At 39.2% G+C, this 23741-nt stretch overlaps 1 protein-coding gene across 40 annotated transcripts in view; it reads right to left on the bottom strand.

Annotated features, from left to right (window-relative positions):
* The window catches only part of NRXN3 (neurexin 3), a 1053186-nt gene that overhangs the window by 256079 nt on the left and 773366 nt on the right, over window positions 1–23741 (bottom strand). For all 40 annotated transcript variants that reach the window (XR_012586787.1, XR_012586788.1, XR_012586790.1 and 37 more), the window contains one exon: window positions 12844–13025. Coding sequence is in view for 32 of the 40 variants with exons in the window: in XM_074585395.1 (XP_074441496.1) it covers window positions 12844–13025 (182 nt within the window). In the remaining 8 variants the exon portion in view is untranslated. The remainder of the gene's footprint in view (window positions 1–12843; window positions 13026–23741) is intronic.

The raw sequence follows: 23741 nt of genomic DNA, 5'->3' as shown, positions 1-23741 counted from the left end.
AGCTGCCACTGCAAGCTGGAAAAATATCAGTGCTCAGAGAAAAGAATTACATACACAAAGTGTTGAAGTTATAATGAAGAACAACAAATTGGATGGGAACTTAAAGCCTTTGGTTGACAAAGTGGCCTTTAAACTGATCACACTACTGCTGAAAAGGATTTGGAAACAAATGTGATTGGATGACATCTGTGTACAGATGCACTGAGTGAGGTCTACACAGCCAACCGAGCTCAGAAGCAAACATAAGGCACAAAGATACCCAACAAAGCTTGCAAAGACCCATCTTGGGTCTACAACAAAGTAGCAATGCTTATCTAGTGTTGCAGCTGAGTGAATAAATCCTCCTGAACACAGCTGAACATTCAGGTGCAGAAGCAGTGAAATCTGCCTGCAGCTGCAACTTGTGGACTTGTATGTGTTTGAATTTGCATTAGCCCTGGGATACCTTCATGATGCCCCATTGCGCTACTCAGATAGCCCAGAAGAAGAGCCTGGAGGGATTGAGGGGGAGTTGCTGACACTAAGCACAGGTAACACTACCTCTGTAAAGGCAGCGGGCAGGTAAACATCAAAACCAGAAAGGAGCTGAAGGACAATATTGGCACAAAACAAATGGAGGTTAAACTGACATACACAAATACACATAGATGGGAAAATAAGTTAAACTTTAAAATTGTGCTCCTCTACTAAGAGCCAGCAACTCAGAAAACATCATCCATTTGTGAAGCTCCAAAACTAAACAATGTTTTTTTCCCCCATCAAAAAGCCAGCACATGTTTGTTACACAGGAAACATTTAACACATCCCAGGAAAATCCTTTCCATGTAACAGAACAATGAACGAAAATTCCTCTTGTAAAACCCTCCTGAAACTGTAAGGGTGCAGAATCAAGTCTTAGTGGTGATTGAGGGCAGAAGTTCTGTAAAACTTACCTGCTGAAAAGTGCTGACAGTCCCACACTCCCCAGGATGTTGGATGTTGCAGAGTCCAAGCTTACAAACTCAACATGATCAGACTTCCTTCTTGAAATGACTCATCCTGCCCCAATTCTTCAGTGCACTTGTACACCACCACCCAGAAAAGAGCACCCAAGGGGAACCTCTACCTCTCCCTTGACACCCCCATAGCTGCATAGCTTAATTACCTTTCAGCAAGTTCCAAGTTGTTTCCACGTATTGCCTGGTTCATTATATAAGCAGATCCAGCCATATTAACCTCTGTGTTCTGTTACGGAGATACATTTACTTCAGTCTGCAATGCTGCAGTATGTGTTGCCCGCTTAAATGATGCCAAAAGATCATTGCCCATTGAGGGCCCAGTCTCTCTAAATATATTTGGGATACAATATACTATCTACGAAAGGATAACCTGCAGATAACAAGAACGTTTGTAAAAACTGTTTTAGCGATACAACCAAAGACAGACTAGATCCTTTTCCCTTAAACAAGTGGGAAATGCCTGCAAAGTTAGAGAACCTCATTCCGATTGCTAGTTAAAACAGTATACTAGAAGTACGACTTAGTTCCCTAAAGAACTGATTAATCCCACCTTCTCTATAAGGCTGAGCAGCATCATACTAAAGGGTTTTACACGATCCAAAACCTGAAATTCTGTATGTGTTACTGGGTTTCAGATGAGATTGTCTAAAAATAATAGAATAAGAGAGACATGATAAGATAGCAAAGGAAGCCTGAGTCAGTATAAGATCCTTTTCGTTGTCATGCCTAATGATTTCTATTACCCAGCTTCCAGAAACTGCACTCCTGACATCAGTAATTGACAAGAATAAAGAATAAGCTAAAACAGGGACTGTGTGCACCGAAAGTAAATTTGGACAGCCAGAGCGAGTCATATACTTGGTTATCAGGTGTAGACAAAAACATGTTCAGCTGATGCCTTACACTGGCCCAAATTAAACCAGTTATATGAGGCAGCCAGTCTCTTTCTGTAGGCTGCAAATTGCTTAAACAAAGCACCAGGAATTTAAATGCAGCAGAAAAAAAAGATATGCCAAGATATTTAAGAGAACTTTCACACTACATAAGCTTTACTTCAACTAGGTTTCAGACTGCGTGTTTTCAGTCTCCCCCATCCCACTTCTTTTACATAAGAAGATGGAAGACGAAAATGCCTGTAACACGTATTTAACATAAAAGCCTTTCAAATCAGCAGGAAGCCTTCAGTTCAATCGTGCTTTATGTACTGAAAGGTTAACTAACGGGAGAGGCTTATTAGCACAAATAATACTACCTCAGCCTGAGATCCCAACAACATACAAGCTAAGTTCGTTCAGGCCCCATCAGCATTTAAATGGAGAGAAAAAACAGACAGCAACAAAAACACCACATACCACCTGCTGCTATAAAATCAGTCCTCAGATGTTGTGGGCAACAGCAGATGCTGTGGGCAATAGCAGCTTTCCAAGGGCACTACCCTCACCCCAGCTGTTGGTATTGAACCACTCCCTCAGGATGGAGAATGAAGCGCTGTGAAGCCTTCTGATTTAAGAAAAAATGAACATTCAGAGCCAGCCAGCTCCAATTCGGAGGCTATAGCTCTAGGTGCATCATTTAATCTCTAATGCCTCCATTTTCTCATTCTACAAGGATGCTCACGTGTACCTTTCGAAGAGGTACTGGGATGTATTATGATTGTATAGATGGTTTAAAATGAAATGCATGTATATGTTTTAGGCATCATAGCAACTATTAAGGTAGTTTTTCTGATTAAGAACTGTGCTGCTTTCTTGAAAACTCATGGTCAGAGAAACTCATAAGAACTTGGATGTTAAGACTTCTAGACATACTCCAGCTTAGTGCAATTTCTCCTCAAAATTGTCTCTGCAGTGTCCTAGTAGAATGGAAAAAGCAGAATTTTCTTTCATTTCCTATGTAAAAATGTGCAGGATTAGTCTTATGTTCTCTAGAATAGCTGATTTTCATCCCAGAACCAGCTGTATATCAGTGATCGAGTTATCTTCTCCCTGCACTGGATTTTGAAATCCTCTAAAATTGAAGTCATAGCACAAACAATGTGTAACGTTGTTTGAATTAGATCAAGTTTATGTTTTGCTAGTAAGACTCAACAACATGTTCCTGTTTAAGATGTTCTTCCTAGAGGCTTAATAGGGAAACAATTAATTTCGCTGTAGCTGATGTTGTACCAAAGAGTTGTTAACCTTTGATGAGAAGGTTACATCAGATACCAAGCCAAGGGTAAATTAAACTGACAATTGCCCTTGTTAATTGCTTCTGAGTAGTACTCAGTATGTTTGAATGTGCAGTGAGTTGTTATCATACCCTGCTGCTATCCATTAACATGAAGATGAAGAATTTTATTTTACTTTTTGATGCAACCATAGAGAAGGCAATAAAGGCTTTAATTACAAACAGATTTAATTTAGAATCTATTAGTGCAATTTATCCAAGCATATAGAAGTAAGACGGGTTGGTCTGAACAAGCGTGTAAATTTAATGTTTTCTGTAAAAGACAAATATATATATTGCCAACCATTACTATATAGTCTACAAATATAAAAGATTTTAGCCTCTTTCAGAATGAACACTAAAAAACCTCATGCTTATCTCCTTCAGGTCTTGCATATTTCTAGAAAAGAACTTAATTGGAGATTGTTTGTGTTTCTTTCTTTGACCCAGCTAGAAAAAAACCTCACGCTGCTTCACTCCTTTGTATGTAGGACTTAGAAGAAAAACACTAAGAAGCCAAATCTCAATTTTCTCAGCATCAAAAAACATGCCAGTATTTCCTGGTTTACTCACTTACTGACAAGACTGTGTGACAAAATGTGAAAATCCCAATTATTAGTTCTGAAAAACTAAGAGGAAGTACTGCAAAACAATAAAGGCAATTCAGATCAAGTTTTACTGAAATTATGATATATATATATATATAGTCCTAGATGACACATTCTACATAAACATTATAGTCACAGGAGAGAGTAAAATAAATATTAAGCCAAACACAGTATTTGTTTATACAGTGTACAAGAACAAGCAATAACGTAACATTTATTGCCATACAGGATCTTTGGATAGATACTGGGAGATATGCTGAGATTTGATCATTTAACACCTAATAGCAATTCGTAGAACCACAACAAATCCTAAGACAAACCTTCACAAATTAAACAAGTTTCAAACTTCAGAATGTAATTTTAAACAGAGACTATATATTTAGGGATGACTCTCTCACATAAGCGAGTCCATTAAGATTTTTGCTTCTTATTAGGAGAATAATTTTTATTTCTGCACTTACCCAGTATTACTAGGGTCTGACTTTGCAAGACGTACAAGGTTAAAATGGGCAAGTGTGTATTCTGAAAAAGATGCTGTTAATTCCATCCACTATACCATACCATGATCTTATCAGTAGAAGTCTGCTTCCTTGATGAAGCAGAAAAGCTCTCTCTTTTAATGGTAAATCAGCAGAGGTAGTAAGTATATTTAGTTACTTTTATCTCTAAGCCAGGATTCTCAAAATTACCCATGTAACTTCCCATTGATTCTTCCTTCATCTCCTCCAATTCTTAATTTTCACTCTCCTTCGTCCAGCTGAACTCAGCTGTTTTGCAGAGCCAAAGCCCCAAGACCATTTTCAGACTTGTGACTCTGATCAGGCTAACTCATGGTCCAACTGGCAATTTTACCATTCATGCTAACATTGCCCTACCATCTCTTTCTTCCCTATCTCTAATCAGCTTCGCAACCTTCAGTAACAACAGCAAGAGCACTAGGATCTATGCACAAACTGTAGCTGAGTGAGGATTTAATGTATGCCTCTATCAAAGCACTGAGCTTACACGCTGCCTGAATGGAGCTAGGGATCTAAAATCCATCTTCTTTAGCCACAGGACATCAGTGGGCTATTTCCTGCACTGTTGCATTCAGCTACGTACGTTCATTCATACACCTGGTACAGCCACTGGCAACAAAGCAGGGACTGAAGCTCAACAGGTCATTGAGGTAACTTGATGAGCCATTGTGCCAAATTGTGCCAGTCATAAACAGGCATGCTAGCGTGAGAAACTCCTTAACCTTCAAAAGTTTAGTTTCAACTCATGATCTCCCACGACAGATTCTTTCCTGAGAGTTAGTAAATAAAAATAGATGGGCCATTCCTATGCCTAATGTGAAATAGATCAAATATATTAAAAAGGTATTTTTAAACCCCTTTTTCAAAATAAAAACAGAAGTAACAATAACATGTTTTACAGCTGTCTTGAAAACTGAAGGTCCATTTTCTTTCCTAAAATTATTTTTCCTTTACTAATTCTTCTGTGCTCTAGCGAACAATAAATTCAGCATGCACAAACACATGGGACTTCATAGACCCAAAGAGTTTAGAAAAGGACAGCAAGAAAATGAGGGCATTTTGGGACAGGATCCTTGAGTGTTTAAATAGAACACTTCAATTAAAAAAAAAAAAAATAAAAAAAATCAGGAGTTTTGGCAATTTTACAGCAGCTGACAGAACAGCCACTGATGTACATACCTGAAATTTGAGGCTCCTTCAGATGTAGCCTCCCACAAGCAAAATAATGATGCTGAAGTCTTATATGATCGCTATGATTTTTTATTCTATAAACCTGACATAACTGGCAAGCAGTTATCTTATGCTCCATTTTCTGTGTGGACGATCTGCATATAGTAGCCTCTTTCTGCATTAAGTATTTTCAAAGTGCTTGGTCAGGAACAGAGGCCCTCTTCCAGGTAAAGATGATGCATGATGGGTTGACCCTGGCCAGTAACTAAGCACCAACCCAGCTGCTCATTCATTCACACCCCCCCTCAGTGGGATAGGGGAGAAAAATCAGCAGGGCAAAAGTGAGAAAACTTGTTGATTGAGATAAAGACACTTTAATAAGTTAAGGAAAGCCTCACTACTTCCCATTGGCAGGCAGATGTTGAGCCATTTCCCGGCAAGGGGGGGCCTCAGCACACATAACAGCCATAACCACCAGCATCCCCTCTTTCTTCCCCTGCATTTTTATTGCAGAGCACAACATTTTATGGTATGGAACGTCCCTTTGGTCAATTTGGGTTAGCTGTCCTGGCTGTGTTCCTTTCTAAATTCTTTTGCACACCCAGCCTACTCACGGACTTCTGAATTTATTGCGGTTAGTCTTTTAACTTCCAAGTTAGCCTATAGGGTAATTTTACCATCCCCAGTCAAATATCTTCAATAATAAATCACACACACAAAAGATGTCATGACAGACTGGAAAAAAAGCCAGTTGTAATATATATGAAGTACCAAGAAATTAATCCCTACAGCATGCACCACACCTTGCTACACAGAGACAGCAAATGGATTTGCAGCTCTCAGTGGAACGCCTGTTATTCCTTTGGATAGACTTTTTGTCAAGGAATCACCTTTGTTATCCATACTACCAATACCTTGGTTTTCTGCTCACTTTCTTAGCTTTTGGTATTTAAATTACACATTAATCTTAATATTTTTTTTTTCAGCTATTTCCCCCCTTGTCCAGAGAAGCCACAATTTTGGGCAGTTTTCTGTCCTCTTGCAAACAGATTCAAGCAATCTAAAATTTTACCAGTCATCATCTAGAAATTACTTTTCTATCTAAGGAAAAGTAGCAACTGACTGTATGCGTGCTGTTAATCTGCTTCAATGTTGATTAACACAGATGCACTTAAATCATCTTCTTGTGATCAACATAAAGAAATGGAGTGCAATTAAGATGCAAGCCTCAGCTGAAGATGACTGCCACCCTAAGCAAAAAGCAAGATGTGACTTACAACTCACATTTATTAATATAAATAATTATAGAAAGGAGGTAAACACTTGTGATGTGCTCTGTGTGGTCTTCAGAACCCATCTGCAATGCAGTAGCTCAATGTCTGTTAGAGAGTGTCCTAAGTTACCCACTGTTGCCAGGGGACAGTACTGCCACCCCAATCCTTGTGGTGCCAGCACTCCATCTGGCCCACACAGCTAAACAGAAACCTGCTCCATTGCACACAGTGGAGGTTCTGCTGGGGACATAAGTTACTTTTTAAGGTACTGCAGTGTATACATATATGTCACATCTTATATGAGGACTATCTTGCCAATCCCCAGTTACTTTAAATAACAGGCAAACTGAGTTAGGTTAAAAGTCAGTCATAACTTCGAGAACTCAAAAAACACAGCTACAGATGTTTATAAAAGATATACATGAGGAAATGAAAGAGAGAATCTTCTGAATCTTCATATACTAACACTATGTCAGAAAAGTTCTCCCACTCCCTCATTCAGCTCACTTGCCATCTTGCCTGGTACGTTAGCAATCATGGCTTCAAGTTTTCACACGTATGTTAATCCTCAGGTTGCACCTATTGAAGACAATATATTCAGAAGTCTCTGCCAGAGAACCTATCCCTAACAGAAAGCTACATTCAGATAGTTTTTATATGTTAATAACTACAGGAGTCCTGAGGAGTACTCCCTCGGGTAGGTTGCTAGATTTCTTCTTCCTGGAAAATGTCTTTAGACAGTTTGTTCTTCTATACCTTCTAAGGATCCAGACTATATTGTCTTCTGCTTGAAACTTCATCCTAATTCCTTCCTTTCACAAGTAGGCAGTCTAGCCACTCTCATTCATTAATTGTTCACTCCTCAGCTAAATGTGTTACAGGAGATGTTGCCTCCTATAGCCAGCCAGTGAACAACTTCCTACCTCAACAAAGAAGCCTCTGCCCCACTTCACCTTTTGGTGATCCACTGGCATGCTTCACCATAAAGAATCTTTCACTGAATACATATTCCATACCAATCTGTAGGGATTCATAATTTGTATAAATGTAATTAGAATAAACGTACACAGAAACGTACACAAACTCAAAGACTTACTTTATACCAGTTAAAAGCCTGGAAAGGCAAGAATAATAGCACTATTCTGAATCAATGCACGTCAATAGAAAAAAGACCAAGATACAGTAGAGTGAAATGATTTGTATTCACAAAAATTAAACTTGAACAAACTAAGAATTTTATACAAGAATAAAAAAAAGGAGGTCTAACGTGGTGAAAAACACACTTTAAGAGAAAACTGTAACTATGAAGACAGTAAAGGCAGCTAAAAAAAGCAGAACATGAGACAGGAGAATGAAATAGATCCCTCAGTTTTTTTCCATGGTGTATAGCCTCGGTAGATACACTGTGCAAAACGGAACAGTTTGAAGGAAACCCTCCCATTTCTATTTTCTTGTGTACAAAATGTTACCCTTTTAATGCCCACTTCAAATTCGGCCTAAGAAAGGCTGAAATATTTTGCATCAAGATGATTTTGGTTATAGAAAAGTAAAATGCAAACTCCATTTATTATCTCAGTCCAACCCTTAAGATATTCAGTTCATTCTCTCTCTGTGGTTATCCTTCTCCTGATTTAAATGCTTCTATTTCTTCACTCTGCTCAGATGACGTGGTACTGCAGTTTTGAAGGAATCTCCAGGAGATTCTCTGTACAGAGGAGCCAGAGTTGTCTCTACAACCACAAAAACCAAACACAGACTTTGGCCAATCACAGGATAACTTAATAATTGTGGCAGAACATACGCACACATCTTCTTCCATTTATACTCATTTTCATTTAGCGATGCCACCTCTAACTCAGGGAAGACTTTCTTATACTTATCGTTTAAGAATCTGAATGTTCTATATCTAATTCTGCAGCCTTCAGTTGCAGCCTGGTGTTAAGTGATGGATCCCCATTAGTTTGGGACTACTTAAGCAAAACTCACACCAAAATCACTAGCATTTTTGCCCAAGGCTAGAGTTTACTTTTTACCAGCAATTCAGAAACTAGACTAGTCTCTCAACACTATTCTGAAAAGCCAGAGGTGAGACGACAGTTTACAATATACAGCAAAATGAAAGACTGCGGAATAAATCAGCAGTGCACTTGGAGGGCTATTTCTCTCCATAGTCATCACAAGAATGATATCCATCATCACCTGCAGCTGTCTTCCTCTCCCCATTTGATCTCTAAGAAGATTTTTGCATGTTGTAAATCACAAAATAGGTGTGGTAGTGTAAGGTGAATGAACATACAGAAACATTCAACCACAACTCATACATGTATTTTTTTTAAGCATCCATTGTGGAAGGCAATTTTCTGGTACAGGTTTGGACTTGGTGCTTTGAATGAATTGTCAGGGGCTGGGGGAAAAGAAAAATCTCATAAGGAGGGCTTTGGTGCTATAACACCACTCTCTTTCCATGTGCTACAGTCTATTCACAAAAACACCTCATGCTTCATATACGACATTCATCTTAATGGTATGCCATCCATTTTTGCAGGGCTGCCGGCTTATACTTCATTGTAAATCAGGAGAGAAAATAGTTTCAGAGGCTGTAATTTTTTGTCATATAAAACAGACACCTTAGTCAATAAATTTCCACAATGTCTGAAAGACTGATAATTAAAAAATGAATCCAAACAGAACAACCATAAATTAAACAAGCAAATATGTAACTTCTTAATAAGGTTGGTTTGTGTTTGGTTTTTTTTTCACTTTGAATTTTACAAATAGAAAGAGATTATAAAGAAAACTCCACAACAAAATGATATTCAAAACCCAGGCAAACTATTAAAAAGTCTTAGCAGAGTACAAGTTACTTTTACAATCTTTAAAATAGCATCAGATCTTGATAAACCATAGCCTATACTATGACTTTTGGATTAAATTTTAGTTTAACGATGCCCATTAAAAAACAATGATCACCAAGTAGCTTTTGTCACCTGTTACCACCAACAGAACACACAGGGAAGTGTGAGAAGGGCAGAATCTAGTACACTGTATCCAAAATAAAGTCTATGACTGGAATATCCAGAAAGGCAAAAAGAGGTCTCCCCAGTATTCATCCAGGAAAATCCCTGCCACTTTTATTATTAAATATAATTCCTCCTTAAAAGTCTAGTTTCTAAATATGCATAACATAAATTACACTAACATTGGTCTTCCCTGTTTTAATGCCTATTTTCTCTTTCTCCTACAATTTGCCTATTAAGTATTTGCATTTTTTGATCTTTATTTTATTAGCAGTTTAATCTGCTTTCATAGCTCTGATCTGCAAATTTATTTTTCCCATATTTCTATTATAATTTGATCCTCGCTGCCTTGTTTTTCTTTACACTTGAAAATGGCCTAATGGAAGAACAAGGTTTTGAAGAAAGGAAGATGGAGACAGTCTTTAAACATGACAGCACAAAGCATGTGGTAGTTTTCAGTCATTTACAAAAGATCTTGGTCTCATGGAAAGCTTGCATGCATTTTGCTAAGTAAGAGGTCCTATATGGTCTTGCATTTTAAATGTCATTTCAAGATGCACCTTTCATTTCAGATTTTGAATTTTTCCAAAATTATCCTGATGTAAGCTCACTTCTGTGACTTTGAACCATAAACCAGAGGTAACAAAGTCTTACAGACGTTCAAGAAGCCAATAACACTTTAAAAAGTTCTCTTCAACTTTTCTATTACGTATAACAGCATGAGTCTCAGACTACATCTATCTGAACATTTAGGTAGAGTCAGTGATATATATGATGAACAGCACAACCATACCCAGAAGAGCCCAGCAGCATGCCTTTGCTCCTCATGAATGACTCACAAATCTTCCTAATCCACCCCAACCACAAAAGAACAAGAGAAATTAAAGCTGAACGAGTTCTATATTGGCTGCTAGTGAACATCTGCAGGGATAAAATTGGCCAAACTACACAGGAAGCGGTCAACAGAACTTTAGCATTAATATCAGCCACAATTAATAGCTTTGATTTAGATATCTGAAATAATCTGAAACTAGCATCATGCCATTCAGAGTACTTCAAACAAAATATATCGTGAGAAAGCAGAAAAACTTTCATTCCTTTCCAAAACTGACTGGTATAAAGTCATGAACATTTTGTTGTTGTTGTTGGTTTGTTTTTTTTTTTTTTTTTTTTTTTTAAAATCAACACTTACACTTCAGGTTCAATTTGTTTGATTTGTTTCAATCTATCCAGCAAAATTGGTTACAATGTTAAAAACGATCACTCATTAAAAAGTTAATTTGGCCTAATTTTTCAGGGTAGAGTTGATAATATTCAAGACCAAGTTATAGAGAAAAACTATGTGCCTTCATCATTAGTGCCAAAGAGATTCATTGTGCAAGTTCTTATCTTAATGCAGGATCAAAACTTCCTTTTTGCCACTTGTGTTCAGTTCCCCTCTTCCTTCCACTGGGTACCACAAAAAGAAGAGCCTGACTTCCATCTTCTCTGTAACACCCCATTAGGGAGCCAAGACCAACAAGATCCCATTTTAAGTTTCTTTATCTAAGGCTGAACAAATTCATAATCTCTGCACCTCTGCAAATTCATATCTCTGCACCTCTCCTCAGATGGCATACTGATCTCCAGTTAATTGATAGCATTTTTACACATGATGTATTATAACATCTGAAGAACAGACATTCTCTTGTTCCATCATATCCAACCCCTTTTGCTTAATGTGAGTTACAGAATTCCAGCCCATTAGGCTTAGCATTGTTCACTTTTATAAAGTCTTCCAGCGTTCTTTTTGTTTTGTTTTTAAGAAAGCAAGAGAAAGCAATAAAAATATGCCAGGATTTGATCTCACTGTCATTCCAGCATAAAACACAAACTAAGTATTTGGATATATCACAAAAAGAGAGAAACCAGAATTGGTGACAGCCTAATGGCTCAAGGCCATATTTTAGCTCATTCAAATGAATATGAATTTTACAAGAAAATTCAAAATAAAACCACTTAAAGTGCTTGCAATGAGTACTAGCCCTGACCCTTGTTTCAGAACCACCCTGCAATATAGCCAGTGCTTCAACATGGTTCTGAACGTGGCAAATTCCAGCAGCAGATTAAGACCCTCAGTCATTCACATTAGGTCTGTGTTTTGACCCCCAGCATTCCTTGTATTCACTTATATAATGTCAACAGTTCCCCAGCTCATTCAAAACCTGCAATTGGCCCATTCTCCATCCATTGTGAATTAATGTATAAAACACTGGAAATAAATCTGAGCATCAAGTAACATGACCAGCTTCTACCTGTAGTAAACTTCTTGGCTACTTTTTTTTTAAAGAAGAAAATAAAGCAAACAACTCCCCCTCCCCCCAAAGCATCACATAAAATAACAAACTCCGAAAGTTTCCAGTCCTAGTGTTCTCATTCTCTCAAACAGTTCAATTCTCCCTAAAGTCACCTTCATTCAAGTTTCCCTACTTTAATATTTGCTCTCACAAAAAAGTCTATTTTCTTTTTGCAAATTCGTGTTGTGCTAACAACATTTAATTCTTAAGTCTTGCTAAAGCAAGCATCACTTATATCAGCTTGAGGATCTGTTCAGTTCTCACTTAACTTTCTCAGTGAGGAAAAAAACCACCACCGTATCGGTCCATTTCATTCTTTGCCTTCTTAGAATAGTAATACTCTCCTCCATAAATTCAGCTGTATTCAGCACTGTGCATATGCCACAGTAGATTAACACTGCTGCAAAATACTTCTACTCTTCTACTCTAACCCCACTGTTATTAAATCTCATAAGGCTTTTTTTTTTTTTTTTGCTTGGTTTGGTGTCTCCCCCTGCTTTCTTGTGGCACTAGTACATGGTTCCCTGTGCATCCCATTCAGTAATTCTACAAAACCCTAAAGAACTATATAAGGCAGGTTAATTTGATGACTGCTGATGATACATAAAGTGCAGAGTATGACACATACTATTTTACAGTAATAGTTTTCTTCAAATGCACATTCAGTTAACAGAAACCCAGGTCTGGCATAGACATGGGCCTATCTATACTCACTATGTGCAGCTGCAGAAAATCACCAAGCCCAGGGGCACTGTCAATCCGAACGAGAATGCCATCCTTCACTGTTGTGCTGAAGCCCACAGCGAGACGGTCTGTCCTTGTGCTCGGTCTGTCGTTAGCTGGCCAGGTGTACAGGATGAGACCCCCACTCTTCCCAAATATATACGTGGCACCAGCTGCAAAACAAAAAACCAAAGAAAAAAAGTGTTAGTTACCTATTTCATTTATTTATTTATTTGCCAACTCTGGTAATAACGCTAGGACTTCCAAGAGGAATATATGCAAGCACAGTGCTTTCATTAGTTAAAGGGGTGAAATTAATGCCTCCTGCTGGCCAGGCTACTAATAGCACAAGACGGCTCCAAGAAAATAATTTAAACAGTAGATGATAATCTAAATGTGCATGTATGTAATTCAGAACACCCTCATCTTCCTACACGCATCGTAGCAGGGAAACTACAAACAAACAAGCAATCTTTCTCTTAAGGTACGTATCATTCAAGAAATTTCTTCTGTATACAACATGATGAAGTACATTTTATTAGTTCCTAAATAAAGACAAGTAGCATTTAAGATAAAAATAACTGAATAGCTTATCAAGAATGAATGATTTCATTAGTGCTAATATCCCAGACAATGCGAGATACGACACTACTGTTGGGGAAAAAAAACCAAGCCACACCTGTTTCAGAAGCATGGGATTCAATGGGAATATTTCGCAGCTCTCCTTGATGCTGGGCTTGTCTTCAGCTGAAGACTATTCACACAGAGTGGGAGACTATCCTTTTCTCAAGACTTCCTAAGAATTTCAGATATCTAATCCACATATTTCCAGCATCGCTCATCTTCACAGTAAACCTGAGAATTTGTTCCTTGACCTTATTTTTAAGGACAACACCAAACCTCTCCAAAGCTGAACACTGTCCTCCCACATTCACGAGGGCCATCTGAGCTGAGCAAGACAGACATACAAGTGAGGAATTATTGTTGCAGACGAAGAAGCTGAGAAGCAGAAGCATTCGGAGTTCACATTCTCACTTGTACTCAACACCCCGAGTTAGAAGCAGGATTTTATAACTCGGTAGTCATAAAATCAGCCCCTAAGCTTCTTGGAAAATATGGTTAAAATTGCTGTCCTAGACCCAAATCTACAGGCAGGACAGGAACAACACTTCCAAATGCTTCAGCCACTTACTGCACCTCATTTTCTGAGCACTATTACAACGGGTCACAAGCTACAGAATAGTAAGCAAAAATAACCAGCTCCCATTACTGCATCAGGGATGAAATATCTGTAAAAAGTACAGGCAATGTACTGGGTACATTTTCCAGTCTGAGTGAAATTACAACTAATGATTTCATATTTTTTTCCCCACCGTATACCAATCAACAACACATACATCAAGCAATCCTGAACAGAATAAATGTAATTAGATACAGAAACAGGTGGGATCATATATGTGTAACTTCTATACTTGCCTACAAAGCTGTGGCTCCATTAAAGCTCTTTATGACCTCAATTCCAAATAAATACTACGTATTAGAAATAATTGATACACTTCACCCTCACTTAAGGGGCTTCCTCTAGACATCTCAGCACACATTACCAAAACAGACGTTAAAAACTCAGGCACGCAGAAGGGAAATGATTTGTGAACAGCTGACTCAATGACAGAGTGAAAATGAATTCACGTTTCCTTCCTTCCAGGTCTGTGCATACCCACCAGAATATGCCCAGTAAATTCAAACAAATGTGTCTGAAATCAGGGTTAAGTAGAAAATCTCAATCATAATTCTCACTTAACAAAAGAGCACATTGGCATACTGGAACTGTGCACATATCATTTCAGTTCCAGAAAGATTAATTTTACAGACTGAACTCTACCTCCTCATTCAGCTTTGAACTCAAGATGGAGGGCGCACAACTACTGAAATATATGCATAAAGGGTTTTTGTTTGTCTGTTTAATCACATCCCCAACAGTATCTTTAATCTCTTGGTTAGAGGGCTAGTTAGAGATGACTGGGTAGTGAATTATCTATGGCTTCCTCCCATCCACAGGTATATCAGCTGCCCACTATAAACTACATTACAAATATCGACCCTAAGTTTATCAGTTTGTTCTACAAGTTGTGTATACTGCATTACAGACTAGAACTTGAGGCCTCACCTCGAGTACTGTGTTCAGTTCTGGGCCCCATCTGTATAAAAGGGACATAGAAGTGCTGGAGCGTGTCCAGAGGAGAGCTACCAGGCTGGTGAGGGGTCTGGAGACCAAGTCATATGAGGAGAGGCTGAGGGAGCTGGGCATGTTTAGCTTGGAGAAGAGGAGGCTGAGGGGAGACCTCATTGCCCTCTACAACTACCTGAAAGGAGGTTGTAGGGAGGTGGGTGTTGGCCTCTTCTCCCAGGTGAATAATGACAGGACCAGAGGAAATGGTCTGAAGTTGCGGCAGGGGAGGTTTAGATTAGATATTAGGAGGAATTACTTTACTGAAAGAGCGGTCAGGCACTGCAACAGCCTGCCCAGGGAGGTGGCTGAGTCACCATCCCTAGAGGTATTTAAGAAACGTCTAGATGTGGCACTTCAGGGCATGCTCTAGTGACAGAGATTGTAGGTTGTTTGGTTGTGGGGGTTTTTGGGGTTTTTTTTTGGTGTGTGTATGGTTGGACTTGATGATCTCAAAGGTCCTTTCCAACCATGAAGATTCTATGATTCTATAAGGCATAGCATTATGTTAAGAAAAACAAGACGAGTTCCCTCATTGTTGATGGCTTCATAGATTAAAACACACTTTCCAAAACTAATCTCACTTGAATTGCAAGTTCTCCTACGTTTCTTTATACTGGTTATCAGCAGCAAAGACAAGCCTGGAAGAGAGTTCTTCGCTATTTATGAAGACAAATGATTTCTTTGCCTCTCTGAGAACTACTTGGCTGCAGGTAGAGCATGTCAGTGCTCTATGAGCACCGATTAGAACCAATTATGTCTTCATAGGCCTGTCATGGGACTTAAGAGCTTAACAGAACTCATTTTCTCCTCACAGAATACAGACTTTTGCTTCTAGGCCTAACTTGAAGATACTCAGTACTTCAGATTTGTGCAGGAAGATCACTCAGATGCAACAACCAGAGCCCAAACTAACCTGTTAACTGAAGCTTGGTGGCCAGCAGTTGTTGCCTTATTGTCCAGGTCAGAATTATCCACATAACGATAGATGGGCCACTTGTTTGTTGGGTACATCAATGTCCCTTCCCTTTCCCACCTTTTTGAGGGTATACAGGATACCCCTTTGCCTTGTTTGGAAAGAGATGGCATATTATCATTGCACCAGTACCACTTCTTTCCCTCAAAGTATGAACAAAATAGTCCCTCCAGTCTAAAAACACAAGGTACAGACATCAAGTAAAAGCAGAAGAGGAACAATAACAAGAGTTACTACCGCACTGTAATCACATTAAAAAAACCAAACAAACAAACAACAAAAACCCCAAACAACCAAACAAAACCAAACCAAACCAAAACCAAACCAAAACCAAACCAAAACAAACAAAAAAACCCCACGCAAGCCACCAATACCAAAACCACACAAAAACCCAGAACACAACACAAACATGCTTGATTTAAATGCTTCTACTTGACTGCAGCAACCATAAGTTTATAGAGTTTAATTGATCAAGCCAAACAGTGTAATTACAACCCTGGACTTCAAAAAGGAGATTTCAGCTTCACCGGAACTTGACAAGGCCTGAAAACTTTATCTGTTTGGCTCTATCTTGCTTTAGGCTGCTGTGAGTGAGCAGGTTGGACTAGTTTACTTCCAAAGGTCCCTTCTGATCCGAAATCAGTAACTATCCTTTCTTTGTGGACTTGCAGAGAATTGTAGACTAATGAAGAACTCAGTTAAGAAAAAAGATGATGAAACGTCTTTTCTGCTTGAGATCTCATTGCACCTAAGCTTTGTTACAGACCTCTTCATTACATAAGAGCACACAATTTTTTCCAAGAGACTTTCTATTCAAGACTGACAACAGATAACACACTGTTAATGAGCAGCCACTTGATATTTAGTTTTTCCTCATTGTTCAAGGTTTAGTTATATACCTCCTTTAACAAATACAACCCCGACTGCACCCTGAAAATAAAAAAGTCCAAGGGACTGATTAACTCCATCATGTTTATTCTTACAGTGCTTCACCACTTCAACTACATAACACTAACTTTAACCTGTACTGTGCAAAAAAAAAAGAAGAAAAAAATAAAAATCAAAGATAGGAGTGCACAAAATTATTTCCCCAGTCAGCTGTGAGAAATCTCACTTCTCAAAGTGCCCTGGGCCAGATTTACTGTACTGCCATGTAAAAACAAATGGGAACAGAATATGTTCAGCTACTCGACTAGGATGCTACACACAGAATTTGGTCAGAGTTGGGAGCTCTGAGAAGTGAATAAATATACGGTGAGGGAACAATCCCTACAGATCTAAGCTACTAGGATGCCACCACACGTTTAGCATACACAAAGCTTATGAGTTTATAAGCTTGTAGTTTGGCAGAGTGGCAGTTGACTTTTCCCGGACTTAACTATAACTTACAGCTTTGGTGCTTAGAGATCTAAAAATCAGAGAGATGAATATGTTGCAACACACATGACAATGCTGTTATTTAAAGTCTGTATATCTAGTTAGGTAAATTATGTATCTGCTAGCTAGATCCATGGACAGAGCTGTTTGATTATTTAGTTTCAGTCAAAACAAAATAGTTTGAGGCAAACATTCCTCACAGAAAATTCCTAAGAAAGAAGTTATAAGCAATGTTTTAAGCCACAGCAAATAAAGCCTCCTAGTCAGTTGTGCTAAGAAACATCTAGCTGAATTTGGCACCACCACCTATAATTTTAAATCAGTTACCACTTTTTCCTCATCATCACTCGAAGATTTCAAAAACCTGTCTTAAGGAAGAGTGTCACTCAATCAACATAGTTCAACTGCAGCAACTATATCCTGCCTAAAACTAATCCTATAAAGCAGTAGAAAACAAGTCTGTCACATCTCCACAAGATACAACTTCTTTTGTGCCTTAGGGATCCTCTGAATCTCCCCATATTAAACAGTCTATTGCAGATTCTCTATTTGCATTTACTAAGCCATGAACAGTCCATTTTGCCTCAGCTGCAGCACAACACATACGCTCATTTCACTGTGGCCAGGAAAAAGCAACAATTGACAAGTATTATAGCAATGTTTACAATTTGAAGGGCTAACCGCAGCAACTGTGCACTGGGATATAAGTTTAACATATTATGAATGCCACAGTTCAGATTTTTACAACTAAAAAGTACTTTTAAGATTAAAATTGTGAGGAACCTAGGCTAATTTAAAAGCTACAGTAATTACCTAAGTTAACACAGCAAAATTTATGACCAGGGTCCCGCATCCCTTTGTGATAACGTTGTCGCAGCAAAACAATCCCAACTAGGGTAATCTCACTTAATTAGTTTCATTGACAATTAACATAAACTTTTAATTACTGATTCAGGCATTAGGAAACAAAGACAACAAACAATTAAACAAACACTTAGGGAAAATACCTTTCCTTCCCCTTCCCCAGGCTCAACTGCAGTCCACCAGCTCTCCTTGTCTCTAGCGAGAGAACAGGCCGTGCAGGAGGTTGGGGTCAGTGCACAAGGGTTTCTTTTCACCATTCCCCGATTCTTATTTACTTTCTGTGCTCTGGCACAGGCCCCAGTCCCTCAGATTTATCCCCGCTCCCGCGCAAATCCCTCCCTCCACAGGCCCCAGCCCCTCCCTCAGGGGTGTCCCTGCTCCTCTGTGTGTTCCTCCACAGGCCCCAGCCCCTCAGGGAGTCCCCTGCTCTGGCAGGGGTTGTCCACAGGCCCAATACCTTCAGAGGTGGCCTTGCCCTGGGCTGCAATCCCCCCAGAGGCATGCCTCATCCAACAGTGTGTCTCAGCACATCCCCACCAACGTCCCCTTCCATATGCCTCCCCCTGATCCTTCTTCTGTGCCCCCATGCATGCCTCCTCCCTTTGCGCATCCTCCTATGAACCCTCCCACACTACCTCCTGCCCCTAGGGGCTATGGCGCTTTGTTAAGCTCCAAGCAGCAGCACCATGTTCTCCTCTGACAGGTTGAGGGTTGTTTTCACTCACGTCAGAGCTGGCTGTGACCGCACGCAGGGCAGTTCATGGCCTCCTCCCATGCTGGCTGCTCTGCAGCCCCCTGCCGCTCATGACCCAATACAAACACAAATATCTCACTGTGGTGGTAATTCACCAAAAAGCATGAGGTGTGTAAACCTAATGATAACATCTTCGTACCTAAAAGAACATGCAAGGCAAGGCATATGCCTTTCCCTCAATTATTGTGTCTTTATTCTCTTGCATAGAATTTTTTGAAAAGTATAGATATTGTTTTACTTCTTAACATTTTTGTAAAAGGATTGGAAACTTACTTTTACATTCGTCAAATGGAAGACGCAATTTTTAAAGCCAAATACTTGTAATTATACAAACAGAAGAATTCTATTGCATTTTCCTTACCCATTGCTTGGGTTTTTTTGGACCCCCCCGCCCTTTTATGCCTCCTTTGTATGTCCTGCTGTATGTTCTGCTTAGTCCAGTACTTCTGATGAGTCTCTTGGGGTACTTCATATGCTGGTGTGAAGGTCCTACCATGGTTATTAATCATCGTAACCTTCTGATTTCTAACAAGAAGCTAACAGTTCACCTACAGGAAAATTTGTGATGATGGCATTTTGCTCTTCTATCTTGGTAGAAAACTGAAATTTAGGTTATTTTCAAGAAGTAATACTGTCAAAGGATGGAATCAGTAACGCATTGTACATGACCACAGGTAGTTACATGAGCAAAGCAAGACCCAATTCGTATCAGGAAGGAAACCTTGGTAGCACCTGTAATTAGCAACCCTTTAATCAGCAGCTCTTTAAAGGGGCAATTAAAGTATTAAGACCTGGTATTTTACGCAGACATTCGAAAATTCCCACAAAGTCTCAATAACAAAAAGGCAAAAGAGTTTTGACAAACTCACGGAAATAAAAAAGAGGAAGTTATGGTGACCCTTATCTCATTGTACCTGGACTAGGCAGTTCATTTGTTGTTTCCATCACCAGAAAAGGCACTAGTAAAGGAATGCACGTTAGAATAGTAGCATGAAAGCAAGCGAGAAGAGATGAGGCACACACCTGCAGAAACTCAGTAAGGTAATGAAATTTGCTGCAGCAGGAAGCATCATTGTTTGGTCACATAATGAAAACACAGTTTCCAAAAACATAGTATTATAGAGAGCTGTTCTACCCTAGCAAGTGGAGATGAACAAAGTAAGAAAGAAGAGCTGCTAAGATCAATTTCTATTCTAATAGAAGACTCCAATAAAATAGATTGGAGGTTTTGCCTGAAATTGGCCCCAAAGATTAAGGTCTTTCCCATATGTTCACAACTTAAGGTAAACTGCATATTTGACTACTCAGTGTCTGATCAGCAAAACAACACTGGCTTAGCTCTTCAGGCCTTAACTCAGTCAGACAGTTCAACATCCCATTTATTTATGCTTGCTACACTCTTGAGGAAAAATGAGCCATGCTTTGAACAACAGCTCTAAGGGGGAGTTAAAACAAACAATACAGATTGCACGAACCAGAAAAGAGCACCAGGACTTTCAAATGGTTCTGACTATTTATTGCTCCCCAAAATTTTATCACGGGGCAACACAGACAAAATATCAGTTGGTACCTGTACACAGTCAAAAGAATATGCATTAGCCAAGTAAAAATGAAGCTTCTGACAGTTGTTTTTGACAACTCCTTCTGGACACATCAAATAGACCATGCATGCTGAACAACTCTGAATTTTTTTTAAGTGAATTTCTTAACAGTTAAAAAATTGGAAGACTGACAAAAGAATATTTTGAGGGCAAAGAAATGCAACAGTGTCCATGTGCATTAAGAAAAATAGTGGTGAAAATAGGTACAGTTTTTACCTAGTTTTGCAATATACTCCCCAAATAGCACAGATGATTTGTCTGACTAATCATTTCTTGAAATCACTTGAAGTGGATCAACTCTAGGTGTGCTGGAACAGCCACATTGTCTAGAGATGACCTAACAGGTGTTTCACATTTTCAGCTTCTGTGATTTATTTTTTTTTAAATTACTCCTATGTGTGTTGTCCACTAAATGCACTGCACACAGCTTCTTTGCCTTGCTATTACATAAGATGTATGATAACATTTCCAGCTACCGTTATCAAACAAATTAAGAAGGGAGAAGAAAGAGATGAAGCGATCTGACTGAATTTCAGATTAATAAATGGTTTTTTGGATTAAAAGAAAGGAATTAACAGCACTAGTACCAAGCAGCGTGCAAGCCCCATTCCCTCTGCCCTCCCATATTTACCAAGGCATCAGTCTTGAGAGAAGCTATTCGTCCTTCTCCAGTTACTGTCATATAAACTGTCATCCAGTTACCCTCAGTCTTAAACTTCAACTACATTATTATCCTAATCTTTATTTTACTCCTCCTCTTCCTATTTCACCTCATGTCACACTAAATAAAAAAAGTTCTTAGACAAAAGAATGAATCGGGACTCAGGAGACAAAAAATAAGATAGATGTCAACACCCCTTCCCACCCCTGCCTTCCAGCATATATGCCAATGTTCTTACAGCATATGGAATAATCTGCAATATCAGGAGATCCCAGGGATGCCTTTGTGTTGCTGTCACTCGATCACACAGATCAAGAAATAGAAGTCTAGTCAAAACTGAGTATTATCAACCAGAACCAGCCTTCCTCCCAGTTCTCCTAAAGACCCACTCTCTGGCACTTGCACATCTCTGGGCCCCAGTTGCTGCATTTTTCACACTCCAAGTTTAAAAGGTCTATCTCTTTTAATACAAACACCTGCTTGATTAAAAAAAAAGAAAAAGGTTACAGAGGATCTAATCATCATCATCTGGCTCACTTGACCATTCCATCACAGAAGCCTTCCTAGGAGAAAACAAAGACATGCTACTTTTTATGACATGACTGCTGAAACATCCTTTTATTTATCAAGAGCTTTAAATTGCCTAAGAATGAAGTAAATTTTAAGCCATGAAAAATGCAAAGCTTCCAGTCTAATCCTCTAAAAAAAGCAAGCTTCATGAACTAGCTCTTTTTCCTTTCAGGATGCTCTTCTCTTGACAAACCCTCTGAGACCCAAATTGAAAGCCATACTCATCTCACGTCTCAAAAAGCAGACATTGTTTGACATGAAACTGAAATTCCTTTCCCGCTTTAAAATACGGAGGAGATGCTTCTATTAAAAAAAAAAAAAAAGAGGAGGAGTTATGAAATCTGCAAGACTAACACAAAACGGAAGCAGCAATTTGGATCATGCCTGCTTTCTGTGTTTGTCTCTTTTAATGACAGCAAATTAATACGAGTCATTTTCCTCCCAGTATGTGCGCATCAGCCAACAATCGGATCAGACAGTATGCTACTTCTTATTAGTTACACTGCATTAAAAAGATTGGAAAAGGAAAAGGGGGAGAGCAAGGGAGCATTCCTAGAACTACTAGAAGATCCAAGATAGCTTACGCTTGAGCAAATTTCCATAGATCTGGGATACTGGGAAGATTGAGGGTTTCCCCAAGTCTGAATTTGCCATGGGGCATGTTTATCATCTAAGAATTTAGGGATTAGCTGCTGACTAAAATGGACCCAAGGTGACTTAGGCATGCCAACACAAACATAGTAAATTGCAATTAGGAAAATATTTCAGTAATATCTTCAGTTACATTATAACAACAAAATCCGTCAGGCAAGGATCTGTCTAGTTCACTGTCACATCTTCAGCATTGATCCTAAGTGGACACCCAGGGAAAACTAAGAGTAGAGCAAGCATGTTTCTTTAAAGTACGCACACAGACTATGAGTCTTTTCAGCAATTAACTCAGCCTCATGTGGTTTGTAATCCCAAAGAGATCTTGGTTCCAACTACTTATCCAGTCTCTCCTTGAATGCATTTAGAAGTTTTGCATTCACACTAATGACTTACAGACCCTTAACAATAACTCACACAAATCTACCACTGATGTAGCAAGCTGAACACTAGACAGCTGTGGGCCTCATCAGCAAAGGCAGCCTACAGCATCCTGTGCTCTATTAACAGGACCATACCCTGTTAAGAGATTAAGTGATTATTCCCCTTTACTCAACACTTGTTAGACTGTATCTAGAATAATGCATGCATTCAGTTTTGAGGACCACAACATAAGACGGATATTGACAAACTGGAGCGAGTTCAGTGAAGGGCCATGAAGATGGGTGGCTGAAGCGCCTGCCTTGTTGGAAGAGCTGGAAAGATTTGGGCTTATTCAGCTTGAAGATAACACAACTTCAAGGGGACCTAAGGACAGTCTCACAGGACTGCAAGGAGGTTGATGAGAAGCCAAAGGCAGGCTCTTCACAGTGGTGCACAGATGGCGAACAGGAAGCAATAGGCATAGTTTGGAGTGAGAGAATCTGACTTGACAGAAGGGAAAAGCTATCTCTTCACAAGGACAGACAGACAGTCAAACAGGTTACCCAAGGAGATTGTGGAATCTTCGTGTGTGGAGGTTTTCAAGATCTGACTACATAAAACCCCAAGCAATCTGATCTGACCTCACAGCTGACCTTGCTCTGAGCAGGGGTTTGGACTAGAGGCTTACTGCGGTCTCCTCCAGCACAAGTAATTCTATTATGTAAAGAATCACCTTCTTCAAACTTGCTCTTACTGAATAGATTACATGTTCCTTAGTTCTGGTACTGGAAGACATAGTAATCTGCCCCTATATCTATCCTTTCAGTGTCAACCTTGCCTTGCAGACT

The sequence above is a fragment of the Larus michahellis genome, chromosome 4, assembly GCF_964199755.1.
Source record: "Larus michahellis chromosome 4, bLarMic1.1, whole genome shotgun sequence".
Classification (NCBI taxonomy): domain Eukaryota; kingdom Metazoa; phylum Chordata; class Aves; order Charadriiformes; family Laridae; genus Larus; species Larus michahellis.
This window is presented reverse-complemented; position numbering and strand designations above follow the sequence as displayed.